At 32.5% G+C, this 15,107-nt stretch overlaps 2 protein-coding genes across 2 annotated transcripts; both read left to right on the top strand.

Moving 5' to 3' along the window:
* The first annotated feature begins 1,880 nt into the window (after positions 1-1,880).
* LOC126757043 (lactoylglutathione lyase) lies at positions 1,881-3,846 on the top strand. Its single transcript, XM_050470629.1, has 5 exons — positions 1,881-2,141; positions 2,406-2,542; positions 2,709-2,795; positions 3,358-3,471; positions 3,680-3,846. Exons 1-5 carry the CDS (start codon positions 1,896-1,898, stop codon positions 3,798-3,800), a joined length of 705 nt encoding a protein of 234 aa, XP_050326586.1. The 5' UTR covers positions 1,881-1,895; the 3' UTR covers positions 3,801-3,846.
* A 1,490-nt stretch (positions 3,847-5,336) lies between these two features.
* On the top strand, positions 5,337-14,833 carry LOC126757033 (gustatory receptor for sugar taste 43a-like). The gene is made up of 12 exons (XM_050470616.1): positions 5,337-5,666; positions 5,830-5,884; positions 7,963-8,095; positions 11,672-11,771; positions 11,835-11,891; positions 11,959-12,102; positions 12,165-12,290; positions 12,354-12,432; positions 12,506-12,698; positions 14,421-14,489; positions 14,550-14,639; positions 14,740-14,833. Exons 1-12 carry the CDS (start codon positions 5,513-5,515, stop codon positions 14,800-14,802), a joined length of 1,263 nt encoding a protein of 420 aa, XP_050326573.1. The 5' UTR covers positions 5,337-5,512; the 3' UTR covers positions 14,803-14,833.
* The last annotated feature ends 274 nt before the right edge of the window (positions 14,834-15,107 follow it).

Raw genomic sequence — 15,107 nt, 5'->3', positions numbered from 1 at the left:
TTCCATAAAACTGTAATAATATTCCTATTTTTTAATTTCATTTAAAATATATATTAATTTTTTAGTTTTAATATTTAATAAATTTACAATTTATTTTTTTGTAATTATACAAGAGCAAAAGCTACCACTTATCAACAACCGTCATAATAATAAATAACGACCGTCTAAAATTTACTAAATTTGTCAATAATAGCATTTTGTGTCAATTGATTTACTTTATTACACTAACAATCGATTTTACAATGCCATCCATATCTATTTAAGAATGCGTATTGATTGCAATTTATACTGTCCATTAGTTGTCGTCCATTTTTTGGCAACATTCCCCCAAAACGTCTCAAGCGACTATTCGTTCAACGACTAAGAACGAAAGAAAAAGTAAAATATAATTATAAGAAGGAGAAGATAATTCTTTTAGTTACATTGAAATATCGCGCAAAAGTTTTTAGTTGGCTAACTACCGAACTAAGCAATACATACATATATGTTTTGGTTAGAAATGACGCTGCAACGAGTTTCCAAAAATACTTTCTATTATAATGTTAAATAATTATTATATTAAATTTTTTTCTCTATTTGCTGATAACTCAAACATTGTAATTAATAAAAAAATAATATTGAAACCAAAATTTTTTAAACGCATTTGAGTTTCTTGTGCCTATATTATTTTTTGTAAGTTCTCAAATTTTTATCCAAAATATTTTGTTGAAACTTACCGTTATGAAGTTACAAATAGAAATGTAAACTTAAGATGGCACATAACGAAAATGTAATCGACTAATGAAACAAAAACTGAAAAAAAATTAAATATAAATTCTAATAGTGCTAGTAATAGAGATTAAAAGAATTAAATAAAATAGAAAATAAGTAAAAGCAAAAACAACAAAAATATTCTTAAGTTACAAACACCCCCTCAAATTAAATGCCTTTAACATGTATTAAAATGAAATTCACCTACTACTAAGCTTAATAAAATAAAATAAAAATAAAAGTAATTTAAATAAATATGTATGTACATACATACATAGAAATAAATACCTAAAGCAAAAAGTAATTAATAAAACAAAAATGAGTTTTATTTAAGGATTTAAATAAATAATGAGAAATTGAAGCGAAACAATTTAGGTTAAAAGTTTAATATATACATATATATAGATATGTAACAGTTATAGTGAGTGTGAGTTTAAGAAAAATTATAATAATTAAAAAAATTATAATAATTTAAAAAAGGGATTTCAGTAGTTTATTTAAGTATTTTTTATTTATTATTTTTATATTTAATAGCAAAAATAAAATTAATTTATCTTAATTTAAATTTGTAAGTGTTATTTAAGCATTTTACATATTTTATTATAATTATTTATTATTTTTTTTATTTATTAATGCCAAATTTTGAATGAATAAATTTTTTTCATGAACGCAATTTTGTTTCTGTTTACTCTTATTCAAATTTCAATTTAAAATTTTTAAAACCATTAAATTTTTAGGTTGATATTTTTTATAGTGAATATTTCTTTATTTTTTTTTATTTTAATTATTTAACTTTTATTTACATATTGTTCGTCATTCTGTTACAAATCGGACATTTTGATAAAATTTAATTTTTATTACATTTAACATCTGAAAACTTCTGTTTTCAATATCTTCTTTTAATCATATTTTTATTTATTTTTTATTTTTGTATAATTTTTATTTAAAAGATTTCAATTTAAAAAAATATACAAAAATATTAAAAGAAAACATATTGAATATTGATGAAGTTCTGCGAAATTAATTTATTCACAATTTTCTAACACACCTTGCTAGCGCTCTACTAAATTTTGCTTTACTAACACAAGTATTAGTAAGCAACGTTAGGTGGCAGCGCTGTCGTCACTACTTAGATCGTCTTCAATATGATTGCCAAAATATTGCTGTCAAATTCCATACGGTTTTGGCATTGTGCACGCATAAATTCTGCCGGTCGAATTCCATACGGTTGTGAAATTGTTCGCTTAGTTCATCCAGCGTTAAATGTGTTAAAAAGCACGCAAAGTATTAGGACATTTTTTACAACTCAGGCAGTGAAAATGGCCGATTCAGTAGGTTTGTCCAATGAGGAGGCAGCGGCATTATGCAAGCCAGCAGATGAGGCGACCAAGGTATAGTCTATGAGGGGCATAAAGAGATAATTATAAGTATTATTGTATTGTAATTATAAGTATTAGTGAATAATGGGCGAGGTAGTTAATTATATACTATGTATAATTAAATATATATGTAAATATATTACCTTATATGTGCGTAATTTGATTAATACGTATTATAATCTTTATAAATACTGTATATATGGTTATGATCAATCGTCTAATGTTCTGATTAAACCATTAGAGAAACTTTATTAATTCTGTCAATTAAAATTTCAGGATTTCCTCTTCCAACAAACAATGTACCGCATCAAAGATCCACGCAAATCGCTGCCCTTTTACACAGGTGTGCTTGGCATGACATTGCTGGTGAAGTTGGATTTCCCTGAAGCCAAATTTTCCCTCTATTTCATGGGGTACGTACACGGGAGGTCACGTCCTCTGATAATTTTAATTGCACTTGACTTTGAGTGCTTCTGATAAGATAAAAATATATGATTACGATCAATATGGTATTTTTAAAAATAATTCTTTTGTTTTAATACTGATGTACATATTTATACTATATGTCCATACCTGCAGTTATGAAAATCCTGACGACGTGCCGAAAGATCCCTCGGAGCGTAAGCGTTGGGCAATGACCCGCAAGGCAACTGTGGAGTTGACACAGTAAGTTGCACTGTTTTTATCTTCTATATACATACATATATACTAGGGAATGCTAGTGGTATACATTTTATACTATTATTCATATAATAAACTATTCAATACATTGAAAATTTTATTTACGAATAAAGGCGAAAACGTTTTTGTCGGTATAAGAATCCAAGGGATTGTACTTCAGATTTAATTTTGAGTATGTTCTTACAAATAAATTTTATTGGAAAAAATAAGGAATTGAAGGCTGCTTTTTCAATGTCTGGTTACCAGTCTTTCTGTCCAGTTAATAGAGTTGTCCGCTTAATAGATTGTACTTAATAAACATCAACAATAGTGCGTCCATTTAATAGAGCTTGCACTATATTCTTTATTTATGAATTGTTTTTACTATCCTATCTTTTAAGTTGGTTCGAATTGGATACAGTGTGCTAAATTTTACTAAAATCGGTTCAGTAGTTTAGAAGTCCATCGCGGACAAACAACGTGACACGTACTTTTTATATATAAAGATATATTTGAATATTTAGTGTAAGGCATTCAAATATATATAAATTTACTGATCTTTTTTCAGCAATTGGGGCACGGAGAATGAAGAAAAACCAGTATATCACAATGGCAACTCTGATCCTCGTGGCTTTGGACATATTGGTATATTGGTGCCTGATGTCTATGCTGCCTGCAAGCGGTTAGTGTGAAAAAAAACGAATTAATTATTTATTATTATATGTTAATACTATATAATATAATTCTTAAAAAAGCTTTAACTTAAATCTAAAATTTATCAAAGAAAAAAATATTTATTATATATTAATACTTTACTTTAGCTCTGTTTCTATAGCATTTTGCAAGGAATTTAAAATACATACTTATTTATCTACATTCAATATTTTCAGTTTTGAAGAGCATGGCGTTGAATTTGTAAAGAAGCCCGATGACGGTCGTATGAAGGGTTTGGCATTCATTAAGGATCCCGATGGTTATTGGATTGAGATTTTTAAAGCAAACGTTGTATGAATATCAGACGAATAATATTTACAAATAAATTATATAATAATATTTATTTGTTGGATTTAATAATATTACCATATAAATATTTAGAAATATATGTTTATATGTATATGTAGGTATGTAAATAAATACATTTATGTTCAACATTAAAATTGGTTCATATTAATATTGTTTTGTAGTTTTCAGAAATTTTTTTTTTCGTTGAAACAGTTTAAAAGTTTACAGTTGCTTTAATTTTACTAATGTAAATAAAAAAGTTGTTCTAAATTTGTAATGCCTCAAAATGCAAATGTCAAATATCATGCCAAATCCATGCAAAAAGATCCACTGACTTGATGTGCAATTGTTAGAGAGTTCAAAATTAATGGGAATTTTTTGATTGAGTTACCAAAATATACGCTCCGACCTTAGTTTAGTGAATATAAATGTATTTCGCTCATGTGATTGTGGACGGATTTTGTTGCATTAAATATTAAGATTTGTGATACAAAAATATTTAAAAAAAATTTTTTTTTTAAATAAATTTTGACTTGAAATTTGTTGTGAAATATTTGAAAATATTAAAATTTGTGCAAAATTTAGTTTAGATCACTACAAATACTTATATGAGTGCTAGGCACAAAATTTATAATATAAAAGTACCTACATTTTCAAATGAGTGAAATCTATTATTTATTAATAATAACAGAATTGCGTAGTCGAAAGTGAAGAGAAAATTTGCCAACAATTATAGGCCAACAACGTGGTATTAACAAATTTGTAAGTTTCGAACAGAGTTGTTGTTATGCGTTGTTAAAAAGCTAATGACAAATGATTAAGCCGTCAGCAGCAACCAAGCCCCCTTAAATATCGCACATTGTACTATGTATGTGTGTGTGTTACGACTAATATTGAGCGTCATTGTATTCATAAAAATTACTGAATGAAAACCAGCTCTCTTACAAACAGCTACAAATCGCTATTTGCGCACGTGTGTATGCCTGCACTGTGCAAGTGGCGCTCGCCCTCATGCTGCTGCTGCTGCGGCGCTGCAGGTATGTGTGAGCTTAAGAGAGCGTTTAAGATAGTAATCAACTATTTATTTGCGACAAATTTTCCATTTTTCTTGTTATACTCGCTTGTGCCTTGTATGTACGTGTATGTATGTTTCGACCGTTTAATCTGTCACGACCCCTAATAAACACACTGACCCATGGGTGCTATCACGTACACAACACAAAGCAAATAAAGGCATGTGAAAATCAGTATATACATATGTATGTATGTACATATGCACATATGTGTGCTTATATCCTGGAACGCCCTTATCCATCGCCAAGCCTTTCGGTGTGTGCAGTTTTGTTTACCTCAATAATAAATCGCTTGTTTGCGCCTAAATATATGCCACATTAGCGGCGTCGAAGTCGAAAATGGTGTTTACTAGCGATTGTTTGCATACCGTTACAAGTTTTGTCATTTATCAAAATTATGTACAACAAAATTTGAACTTGTCCAAATTTAAATTTTCACGCAGTACTGAATTGTTTGAAAAGCCGCTGGCAGTTAACGTGGTTAAGTCGTCACACGCGGTGGTCAAAAACTGGCACTTAAATTCGGAAAATATTGTGAAAATTGAAAAATAAATGCCAGCAGTGTATTACATAAGGTTGCATTTGTAAATGTCTAATAAGGCTGGAGGTTAAAGTTTTGAAATTGTAAATCGCCGGGAATCACTTAATATGGAAATCAATGAGTCATCTTTGAGCGTGTTTTACCTCAGCAAATGGTTGGCTTTGGCACCGATTTCAATACAGCAAAACGCGAAAGGTGTAATCGAGATAAAACGTAGTATAATATTCTCTATATATGCTATCACTTTGGGCCTAATAATGGGTGTGTATTAGCCACTACATAAATAGAAAAAAATATATAAAATAAAATAAAAATAGTTTATTTCTAAATGTCATAATTTGATGAAATTAACATTATTGCAAATATAATTATTGCAAATATAAGTTTACTAATTCTTTCATACAAATTGTGATGTGTTTTGTAGTCATACTCTGCTACGAAGGCTTACTATTCGATGCGAATTCTAAAGTTCCTTTGCGGTGAGTATGTATGAAAATATCGAAATGTGTTTCAAAAATCGATAGTGTTTACTAAAAAAGTCACAAAACTATAGGTAGGTAATATCATATATAAAACTTTTGGGTAGAAACAAATAAAATCAACACACAAGAAGTAATTATTTTAAATTTGGTTCAGAATTTGAAACGACGGATATTAAAAATGTATGCTTTTCTATCCATCTCCACCTGATTTCATTAAAAGAGAGTATTATATTACAGTTCACAAAAGCGACCATACTACTATGAGCAAAAAATAGTAAGACTTTATTAATAATTTTTAAATTCTTAATTTATTCATTCTTCAAAATCTATGTCGTCCCCCTCAAAGTAATCCCCATTGGCCCTAATACACTTGTGCCAATGTTTTTCCACTTCTCGAAACAGTTGTTGAAGTCAATTTCCGTTAAATCTCTTCAATTGACTCAAAACGGTTTCCCTGGCGCGGTCGTTTGAGTTTGCTAAATAGCCAGAAATCATACGGAGTTAAGTCCGGGAATTACTGTGGTTGCGGCACGGTACCGGTTGATAATTTGGTGAAAAACTCATGAAGAGTTAATGTAGTACGCGACGGTGCATTATTGTGCGGGCAAAAACCAAGAATTATCGGCCCATATTTCCGGCCTCTTTTTACGAAGAGCTTCGCGCAAACAACGCATAACACTACGTGCGTACGGAATACGTTGCATGACATCCAGGTGGTCGGAAAGCCTTATTTCACAGACGTTAACACGATACTGCTTTTCGAAAAAATTGAGTAATTTTGAAACCCAACGTGCTTTTACATTTCTTTGGCTCAAATGATCTTTTAAAATTGTTTTCACTGATCCTTCCGATATTCCAACGATGCCAGTAAGATCCCTGACTGTTAATCGTCGATTCTCAAGCACCAATATCTTTATTTTATTGTCTTGTTTGATCACTAGTTGATGTTAATGGCCGCCCTGGACGTAGTTCGTTGTCAACACGTTCTCGACCCTTTTTGAATAATTTGTATCAATCAAAAACACTTGCTCTAAATTTGCTATATGTTGATATATATATTTGTCCCTAAAATGTTAATAGGCAATATAAAAAATGTTTTTTTATTATTTTTTTGTCGAAAACTAGATCCATGATTCGTCACCTGTGACGATCTTAAAATAAGCAGTTATTTTTTCATTTCCTTACACCAATATTTAACTCCAACGAAAAAATTTTACGGCCAGGTGTTCATGCAATATCGAATGCATGCTGGTGGGAGAAATGCATAGGCATGCCTCTATCTGAAGGTATATTACATGACGCTCTTGCATTATCAGTTCACGTACGGCATCGATGTTTTCTGACACAACGGCTGTTTTTGGACGACCTTCACGGATTCGTCTTTGAGCGAGCGTCATTTTGAATTCGTTGTACCAGTTTTTCACATGCTATTGGTGCTTCATAACCATACAAAGATTTTAGTTCATCGATGCACTCTTGTCGTGATATTATTCGTCGAAAGTTGTGAAAAATGAACTACTTATTATTCCCTGTAAAACAATTCACGATTAAAGTCTTCTGATTGTTATGTTAAAAAATGTCAAAAATGGAAATGTCAGATTCACCTGGCAACACTTAGTGTTGCCCTAGGCCAGAATATATATAGTAGCTCTCGTAATAATATTTATCTCAAAAACTAGGTGCAGAAAATAACAGTTATTGTATAATATTTGACTAAAAAAATCATTATGAAGAAACGTTCGGACACATATATATGATGTAGAAATAGAATTTTTTTGAGTACTACAAAAATATGTCAAAACATTTTAAATTTTATTTTTTTCTTCACAAAATAATAATTATTCCGTGAGCAATAAAGAACTACTTATTATCAAATAAGTCTCATTTTGTTAGCGGAAAACAAAAATCAAAATATAACGATTAAATTGAAAAGTAATTGTTAAAATTGACAACTGTGACAGGGACCGCCCAAAACTTGAAAAATAACATATTTAATACAAATTTGTTTTTATAGTTCTAATTCTTAATTATTCAATGCAACTTACCTTAATATGTATTATATAATGATTTTTTAGAATGAATTCTTCTACCTCGAGGGTTGTCACTGCGATGGACGTTACTGTTGTGGTGTTCTCCAGTCTGGCTGGCATTGGATGTGGCATGTTTAGTGTTACGCCTTCACGAGAGCTAAATTTGCGTTTAAGAAAGGTAAAGCAAATAATGACTTTATTTGAATGTTAAAATTGTACAGGAAAAAATCACATTTCCAAATTTATATTTATATCTATATACATACATACATATGCATATCTTTATATACAAAAAGTACGTGTCAAGTTGTTTGTCCGCAATGGACTCCTAAACTACTGAACCGATTTTAGTAAAATTCAGCACACTGTGTCCAGTTCGGACCAACTTAGAAGATAGGATAGTAAAAAAAATTAATATAGTGCAAGCTCTATTAAATGGACGCACTATTGTTGATGTTTATTAAGTACAATCTATTAAACGGACAGCTCTATTAACTGGACAGAAAGGTTGGTAACCAGACATTGAGAAAGCAGCCTTAATTTCGTGAAGAGGCGGCGTAGAACCAGGGGACCGACATATGATAATTTTTATCTCTTTATGATAAAATTTAATACAATTCCTAAATACAAAAATTATATTTCAAATCATAAGCATGTGTTCAAAATTTATTTGAATATATGGATATAGAACTGTAATTTGACACAGGCGATCGCGGTAGCAAGGAGCACCTGTTGGCTAGAATATTTGAAAAAGTGACCCCACCCTTTAGGTTTAAGGGGGTATTCTGGTCTAGAAATTAAAACAAAATCGAATTTTTTTTTATATTTTCCAAGCTTAACTATTCAAGAATATGTATGTGTACAAGAACATTTTTCAAAATTCAAATTATTTTCGGAGATATAGGCATTTTTCTGACTCGGCATCCAAACTGGTTCGGCCGGAACTAATCGAACAAACGACTTTACGCGAAACTTTAAACGCGTTTTTCTCAAAACTGACTTTTTCGGAACGATACCCACGATTTCTCAGGTTCTACTGGACCGATTTACTTGAAATTTTTATAGAATCTTCTTTATAGGCTTGTCTATGGTTGGAACTAGCCCCATCCCCAAATTTTTATTTATATTATTTTTAAAAAATTCAAAATAGTCAGAAAAAGTGTTCCAAAAAAACTTTTTTTTCAGGCAGTCGCCATTTTGTGAAAAATTTTTTCCCAGTTTTCCGTAGTTCCGGCCATTGCGACATTATTCTAGATTAATCATCTTTTTTTTTGGTTTCAGATAACTAGGAGGGTTGAAATCATGGGTATGATCACGTGGAAATTTTTAGAGACCCCCAACTTCGTCAGCTCATAATTTATGAAATTTTTTACTTTTTTTAGTTTTTAATTTTTTTCTGTACTCTTCTAAAATTAACAAATAACTAATAAAAAATGGTTAGTAAAAATATTAATTGCCTTTTTTTACGACACTTTAAAAATTACCTGAAATTCATGCTTCTAGACCAGAATACCCCCTTAATGTACAACAATGAAAACGGGTGAAATCGGAAAATAACCCTGCTCACTCCTCCTAGAACGGTGCAGTTAAAAATTACTAAAAGTTCGATAAATGAATAACTAAATACGACAGAGACAATAAATTTTACTTCCGAGATGGTATGAGAAGGCTTTATAAGAGCCGGGATAAAAATTGGGGTAAATGATCTGCGTGGCATCGCCCACTTTTAGGTGAAATCATGGCACGATTATCATTCTTTTTATGCCGCGATCTGAGGGTATGGGCAGATAGGGGAGGTCCTCAGGATTAAAAAATATCTCGAAAACTCGAAGTCTGAGGTGGGTATATGTGCATAGATTTTTTAATCCTGATGTGTTCCTCTATCCATGCGTACCATCAAATCGTAAAACCGAAATCACATATTTTGGGACCCGCCCAACCGGTTTTAACCAAATTTGGTAAGTGATATTCTTCTAACATTCCAATGTTCCAATGGAAAAATTTTGCGAAATCGGACTACATATACAAATCAAGAAGCAATTAATATAACGGGATAAAACTTTGCACGAATAATTCCTTTATAGAATGCCACCTTATGACCAAAAATTATCCAAATCAACCAAAACTGTTCAAGTATAGTTGTCTTTAGACCAAAAATATCGATCAATGTGTGAGAGAGAATCATTTCCTAACAATAGCAATTCAGTGCATTAAAAATAGGTTGAATCGGGCCAATATTTTCCTGAGACTCCATACACCTAATTTAAAGAGTTTTGAACCAAATATGCGAGTTATCCTAATGAAAATGAAGTAGCCTGTTTTACTTATAACAGCGTTTCTTTGTGCCTAAAATGGATAAATTTGGGTGAAATCTTGACCTAGCCCCCATATAGCGAAAAACAGGATTTTCGAACATCCGGCTGACTTTACTCCAAATGATTGGTGATGATATGTGAGGTACCTTAATGATACCCAGGAATATTTTGCTAGTATGTAGCATGATAATAGTATGTGGTTGTCAAAAAGAGATAAAATGTGGTCAATACCACCCCAACTCAGTTAACGAGGGCTAAGCGAAATATCTTCTATCATCAAACAAACAGTCGTCGCACTCGCGACTTGGCTCCCACGTCACTGTTGGCAGTCATAACTTTGAAGTCGTAGATAATTTCGTCTATCTTGGAACCATCACTACCTTAGCCACAGCAATCTCTTAGCATATTATGTTCGCTAAGAGCTCATATTCATCGGCAATCAGTTTGAGGCTATTGTATAATTAATTCTGATTGTATGGTTCAGATCTTCTTGAATAAAACCTTAATTCCCACATCTTGGCGCCGGAAGTCAGTATTCCACTCAAGAACCAAATCTGGATCCATTATATTCCTTTTGATAGGAATTTACCTTATATCAAGAGCAACATAAGTGCGCAGTTCCATTTAGTTGAGTCGTTTATGTGCCTAGATATTCATTACAAAATCAAACGGTTGTACGGAACACGGTACAGTCATTAGTAGTCGATTAAGAAGTGATTTGGACCAATTATTTTTAAATTTTTATTACGAAAACGCATTAAATAGTTTATTATCGAAGTTCTTCACCGGTTTGTTCTAATATTCTTTATCTAGAATAAAGTATACGGTATAGAGTACACCAGAAGAAACTCAACACACACTGTAACCACTCACAAGCTACCCGAGGACAGTCTTTCACAGTCTTATTAGGAGTTTACTTCACCATTTTACAAGCATACGAATACATTGAAGCTCCCTTTACTTTTGCAGATTCAGTTTATGGTTCTTCCTTTTTATAGCAACAGGTTTACATGAATTTCGTAAATGGGAGCTTTTGTAGAAGTTACCGAGCTATTTCGCCCATTACTGGAGAAATTTTGTCCCATATCACAAGCTCCGTACGACAAAGATTTTCGATGTCTTTCTGAATGCCTTAGTTATCTACTGTAAAGTCGAATAAGACTAATTAGTTAATCTAAATATTATTAGATAGGAGGTAGGCTTATTTGCCATCACAATGCAAAAGCTAAGTGAATATAATGCACCAAACTTGGTAAAAATTTAGCCTAAATTATTTTATGGAAACGAAATTTGAAAGAGAAATAATAATTTAAGCATTTTTAGTTGTTTTTAATTAAAACTATTTGTATAAAAATATGTTTCACGTTTCGAATAATTATTGTTTTAATATACATACATACTATATATAACAGAAGTTCATACTAAATATTATCTTTCAGTTCGATGCTTCCTTGCATTCATTTTCAAATTTCAAACGTGATCGGATCACAACCAGAATAATGGCCATCATACCGATGACTATAAGCGGAGCACTAATAGGTTGTTTTAAATTTTAATTTTTTAGACTTTATAACTAATCAAAAAAAAACATATACTTTAAAGCTTTCGATATATGGACATGGGTACTACAAGTAGAAATTTCGCCAAACATGAGCTCAAGTGAGTAAATCCGAAATAACAAAAAACAAATAAAATTGCTAGCTTCATTTCTGAATATATTTTTCAGCCGCCAATGTCAAGTGGTATATCCCGTTTTACTTACTTTATTTTGTTATGATCGGTTTTCACATTTTATTCGCCAACACGGCATTTGGACTCGGCAAACGCTTTCGCCGTTTGAATGCAATGCTGAAATGCCAATACTTGTCTGGTAAAGATAATATATTTATTTTTCAAAATTATTATAAAATAAAAATATGCTTGTTTACGCAGAGAGCAAACCATACAGCTTAGTGAGAACGCAGATTAACAGCATTAAAATCATGCCTGACAAAGCGATGTCACTACACGAAAGTATAGACCGTTTGAACACGGAGTCATTGCCCAAAGACGGTTTGAGTCAGTGAAATCTCGAACAATAAGCGAAAATTTGATTTTTGATTTTGTTCTACTCTTTTTTAGGCAAAACACGTGTTATGCTCTTGAGATCACTTGCCGAAAACCACGAATCGCTGGGTAAATGCGTACAGATATTTTCAAGGTAATTTTGTAACCATAAAACCGTAATAGTTTAAATCAAACGCAATGTTGCAATGCCGCTTTTTTCGTTTTAGCACCTTCGGCATTGCCGTGCTGTGCATACTTGTTTCCTGCCTGCTGCACTTGGTTGCCACTGCGTATTTTCTATTTCTAGCATTGTTAAACCCAAATGTAACCGGTTATGCGTGGGGTCAGGTGCTGTGGATTTTTTTACACATATTAAGACTGTTACTGGTCGTAGAACCGTGCCACATGGCAACCTTGGAAGTGAGTATTACGTATATATTAGATATTTTTGAGTTTTAATACTCTTGCAACATGTTGCTACCGAGTATAATAGTTTGTTCATCTAACGGTTGTTTGTATCACTTAAAACTCATCGATATATATATATATATATATCGGTATATCTTTATATCATTTCGCCATATATATGTAGGTATATATATATCTGTATATTATTATTAATCACGATGACGAAATGAGTTGAAATCCGAATGACTGTCTGTCCGTCCGTCCGTAACCGACTCCTGCCACGCTCACAACACGACATTTATAAATTAACAAAAATAAGCGGCAAATTAAAATACAAAACTGAAATTCGGTACAACAAATCACATTAAGAAGGTTTGAAAATCTTTAAAAAGTGGGCGTGGCCTTTCCCTCTAATAGGTTTAATGTATATATCTTCCCAACCATTTGAACTATGTGTTCCAAATTCGCACATGCCAAATTTTTTCGACCCTTCTTACGATATTTTTAAAATAGGTGAAATCGGATAATAACCCCGCCAAATCCCCATACAACTGTTTTATTAAAAACTACTAAAAGTGCTTTAAATCAATATTTAAATACGTCAGAGACATCGAATTTTTCATCCGGAATGATACCATACTAAGGGGACCGATGTCAAAATTGGCCGAGGGGAATGTCGCGTCCACATTTAGGGGAAATCACATATCTGCTGAACTGCTCGATCAATTTCAACCAAATTTTATTATCCTACCATCGCTAGAAATGGTAATATCAGGCGAGCTATTACAGGTGCACATTGTCATTCATTGTGTAGAATGTCGAATCGTCTATCTGTTCCGCCAGCACCATCCACATACAATCATTTGACAGGTAGGACGCCAAAGAACGTGATGCGTAACAGGCGGGATATATATATTAAATATTTGGAGCTCGACATCGTTTATCCGGATACTATATCCTGACATTTAAGGGTAGTATCCCTGCGGCCAATGCCGCTATCGATGAGACGATATTGCACGGTGTTGCCTGATGACTAGGCATCCACCATTATCTCGCGCGCGATCCTTACGTAAGATGTTAAAACCTGTACAACTCAGAAGATCTGAGCGGCTGTTTAACATGGTTTCTTGGAGTCCGTTGCAGTTGAATTTGTAGTATACGGTTTTGTTGCGGGTGCCCATGGGGGATCCAGGGGGTGAGGGAGTGGCGGTCTGACACACGAAACAGACTGTGCGAGGAACCAGTAATTGCTAAGTGGTTCTCGCAGAAGGATTTGAGCGGAATGGAGGTTAGGGGAGGGGGACTGATCAGTATCAGAGTCATGCTGCCAGTTTGATCTTTTAAGTAGTAGGGGTCCTTTGTTGGTCACTCGGGTGGAGTGGCGGCGAAGTGCATGAACTTGGTGCAAATTGAACAGAGGCTACGTAACTTGTGATCCACTCCTGGTTTCTCTAAAGACTTGAGGAGGTCTTAAGATGGATCCATCCATTGCATGTACTGCACCTAACCGATGTGTAGTTTTGATGGAGCCTTCTAGCGCAAGCGCTGCAGAAATAACAAACAAAAACAGCCCTTGGCCGGATAAAATCTGGGTCCATTCCGGTAACGTAAAAACGGCTTGTCTAAGCCAATAATGAAATTTGCAAGTGTACAAAATGTTGCGTTATACCCGAAATTAGCCCTTCCGTACTTGTTTATTATTTTTTATAATTCTTTTTAAATATATTTTTGCAGTCAAAGAAGACCATACAAATTGTTTGTGAGATCGAGCGTAAAATGCATGATCCTGTGCTAGTTGAAGAGGTAACCTATGTGACATATTAATTACCTGGTTTTAATAGCTAAATTGTATCTTTATGTTAGATTAAAAAGTTCTGGCAACAATTACTGGTTATCGATGTGGAATTTTCCGCTCTCGGGCTTTGTCGCATCAACAGAAATATACTAACGGCGGTAGGTGCCTGCAAAATATTTATAATTTAATATTTTGAAACCAACCTCAATAAATTTAAATCAAAATAAACATTATAATCTGTCTTTTCATTACTTACAGCTTAGTTCAGCTATCGCTACATATCTGGTTATACTCATACAGTTCCAAAAAGCAAGCGGTTGATGCATTATCCTTTTATCTTGTGAATTTCGAGTATTTAACAAAAAAAAAAGGATGTTTAACAAATACTTGAAAATATTGTAAAGTTCCATCAAGAAAAAAAACCCGTAATAACTTTTTTAAACAATGCATAACATTTTTTTATTGTTTTTATTTTAATAATTGTTTTTTAATATTATTTTTTTCCAAATAATCGTTTTCGCTTACCGGTCAAATAAGAGTTATTTGAAAACTTTTTTTTTTTAACTAGAAGAATAATAGTTGTGCGGTGAGTTTTTAATAACACAAATACATTTGAAGAGTAAAAA

This window comes from Bactrocera neohumeralis, chromosome 4, assembly GCF_024586455.1.
Source record: "Bactrocera neohumeralis isolate Rockhampton chromosome 4, APGP_CSIRO_Bneo_wtdbg2-racon-allhic-juicebox.fasta_v2, whole genome shotgun sequence".
In the NCBI taxonomy this organism is placed as follows: Eukaryota; Metazoa; Arthropoda; class Insecta; order Diptera; family Tephritidae; genus Bactrocera; species Bactrocera neohumeralis.
This window is presented reverse-complemented; position numbering and strand designations above follow the sequence as displayed.

What these genes read in the sequence shown, in the direction of transcription:
- LOC126757033 (XM_050470616.1), top strand. Translation starts at nt 5,513, where the DNA reads ATGGAAATCAATGAGTCATCTTTGAGCGTGTTTTACCTCAGCAAATGG. An exon ending in TTCGCCAAACATGAGCTCAA is followed by an intron (nt 11,892 to 11,958) that starts GTGAGTAAATCC and finishes TATATTTTTCAG; the next exon opens with CCGCCAATGTCAAGTGGTAT. An exon ending in TGCGTACAGATATTTTCAAG is followed by an intron (nt 12,433 to 12,505) that starts GTAATTTTGTAA and finishes TTTTCGTTTTAG; the next exon opens with CACCTTCGGCATTGCCGTGC.
- LOC126757043 (XM_050470629.1), top strand. Translation starts at nt 1,896, where the DNA reads ATGATTGCCAAAATATTGCTGTCAAATTCCATACGGTTTTGGCATTGT. An exon ending in CAGCAGATGAGGCGACCAAG is followed by an intron (nt 2,142 to 2,405) that starts GTATAGTCTATG and finishes TTAAAATTTCAG; the next exon opens with GATTTCCTCTTCCAACAAAC. An exon ending in GTCTATGCTGCCTGCAAGCG is followed by an intron (nt 3,472 to 3,679) that starts GTTAGTGTGAAA and finishes CAATATTTTCAG; the next exon opens with TTTTGAAGAGCATGGCGTTG.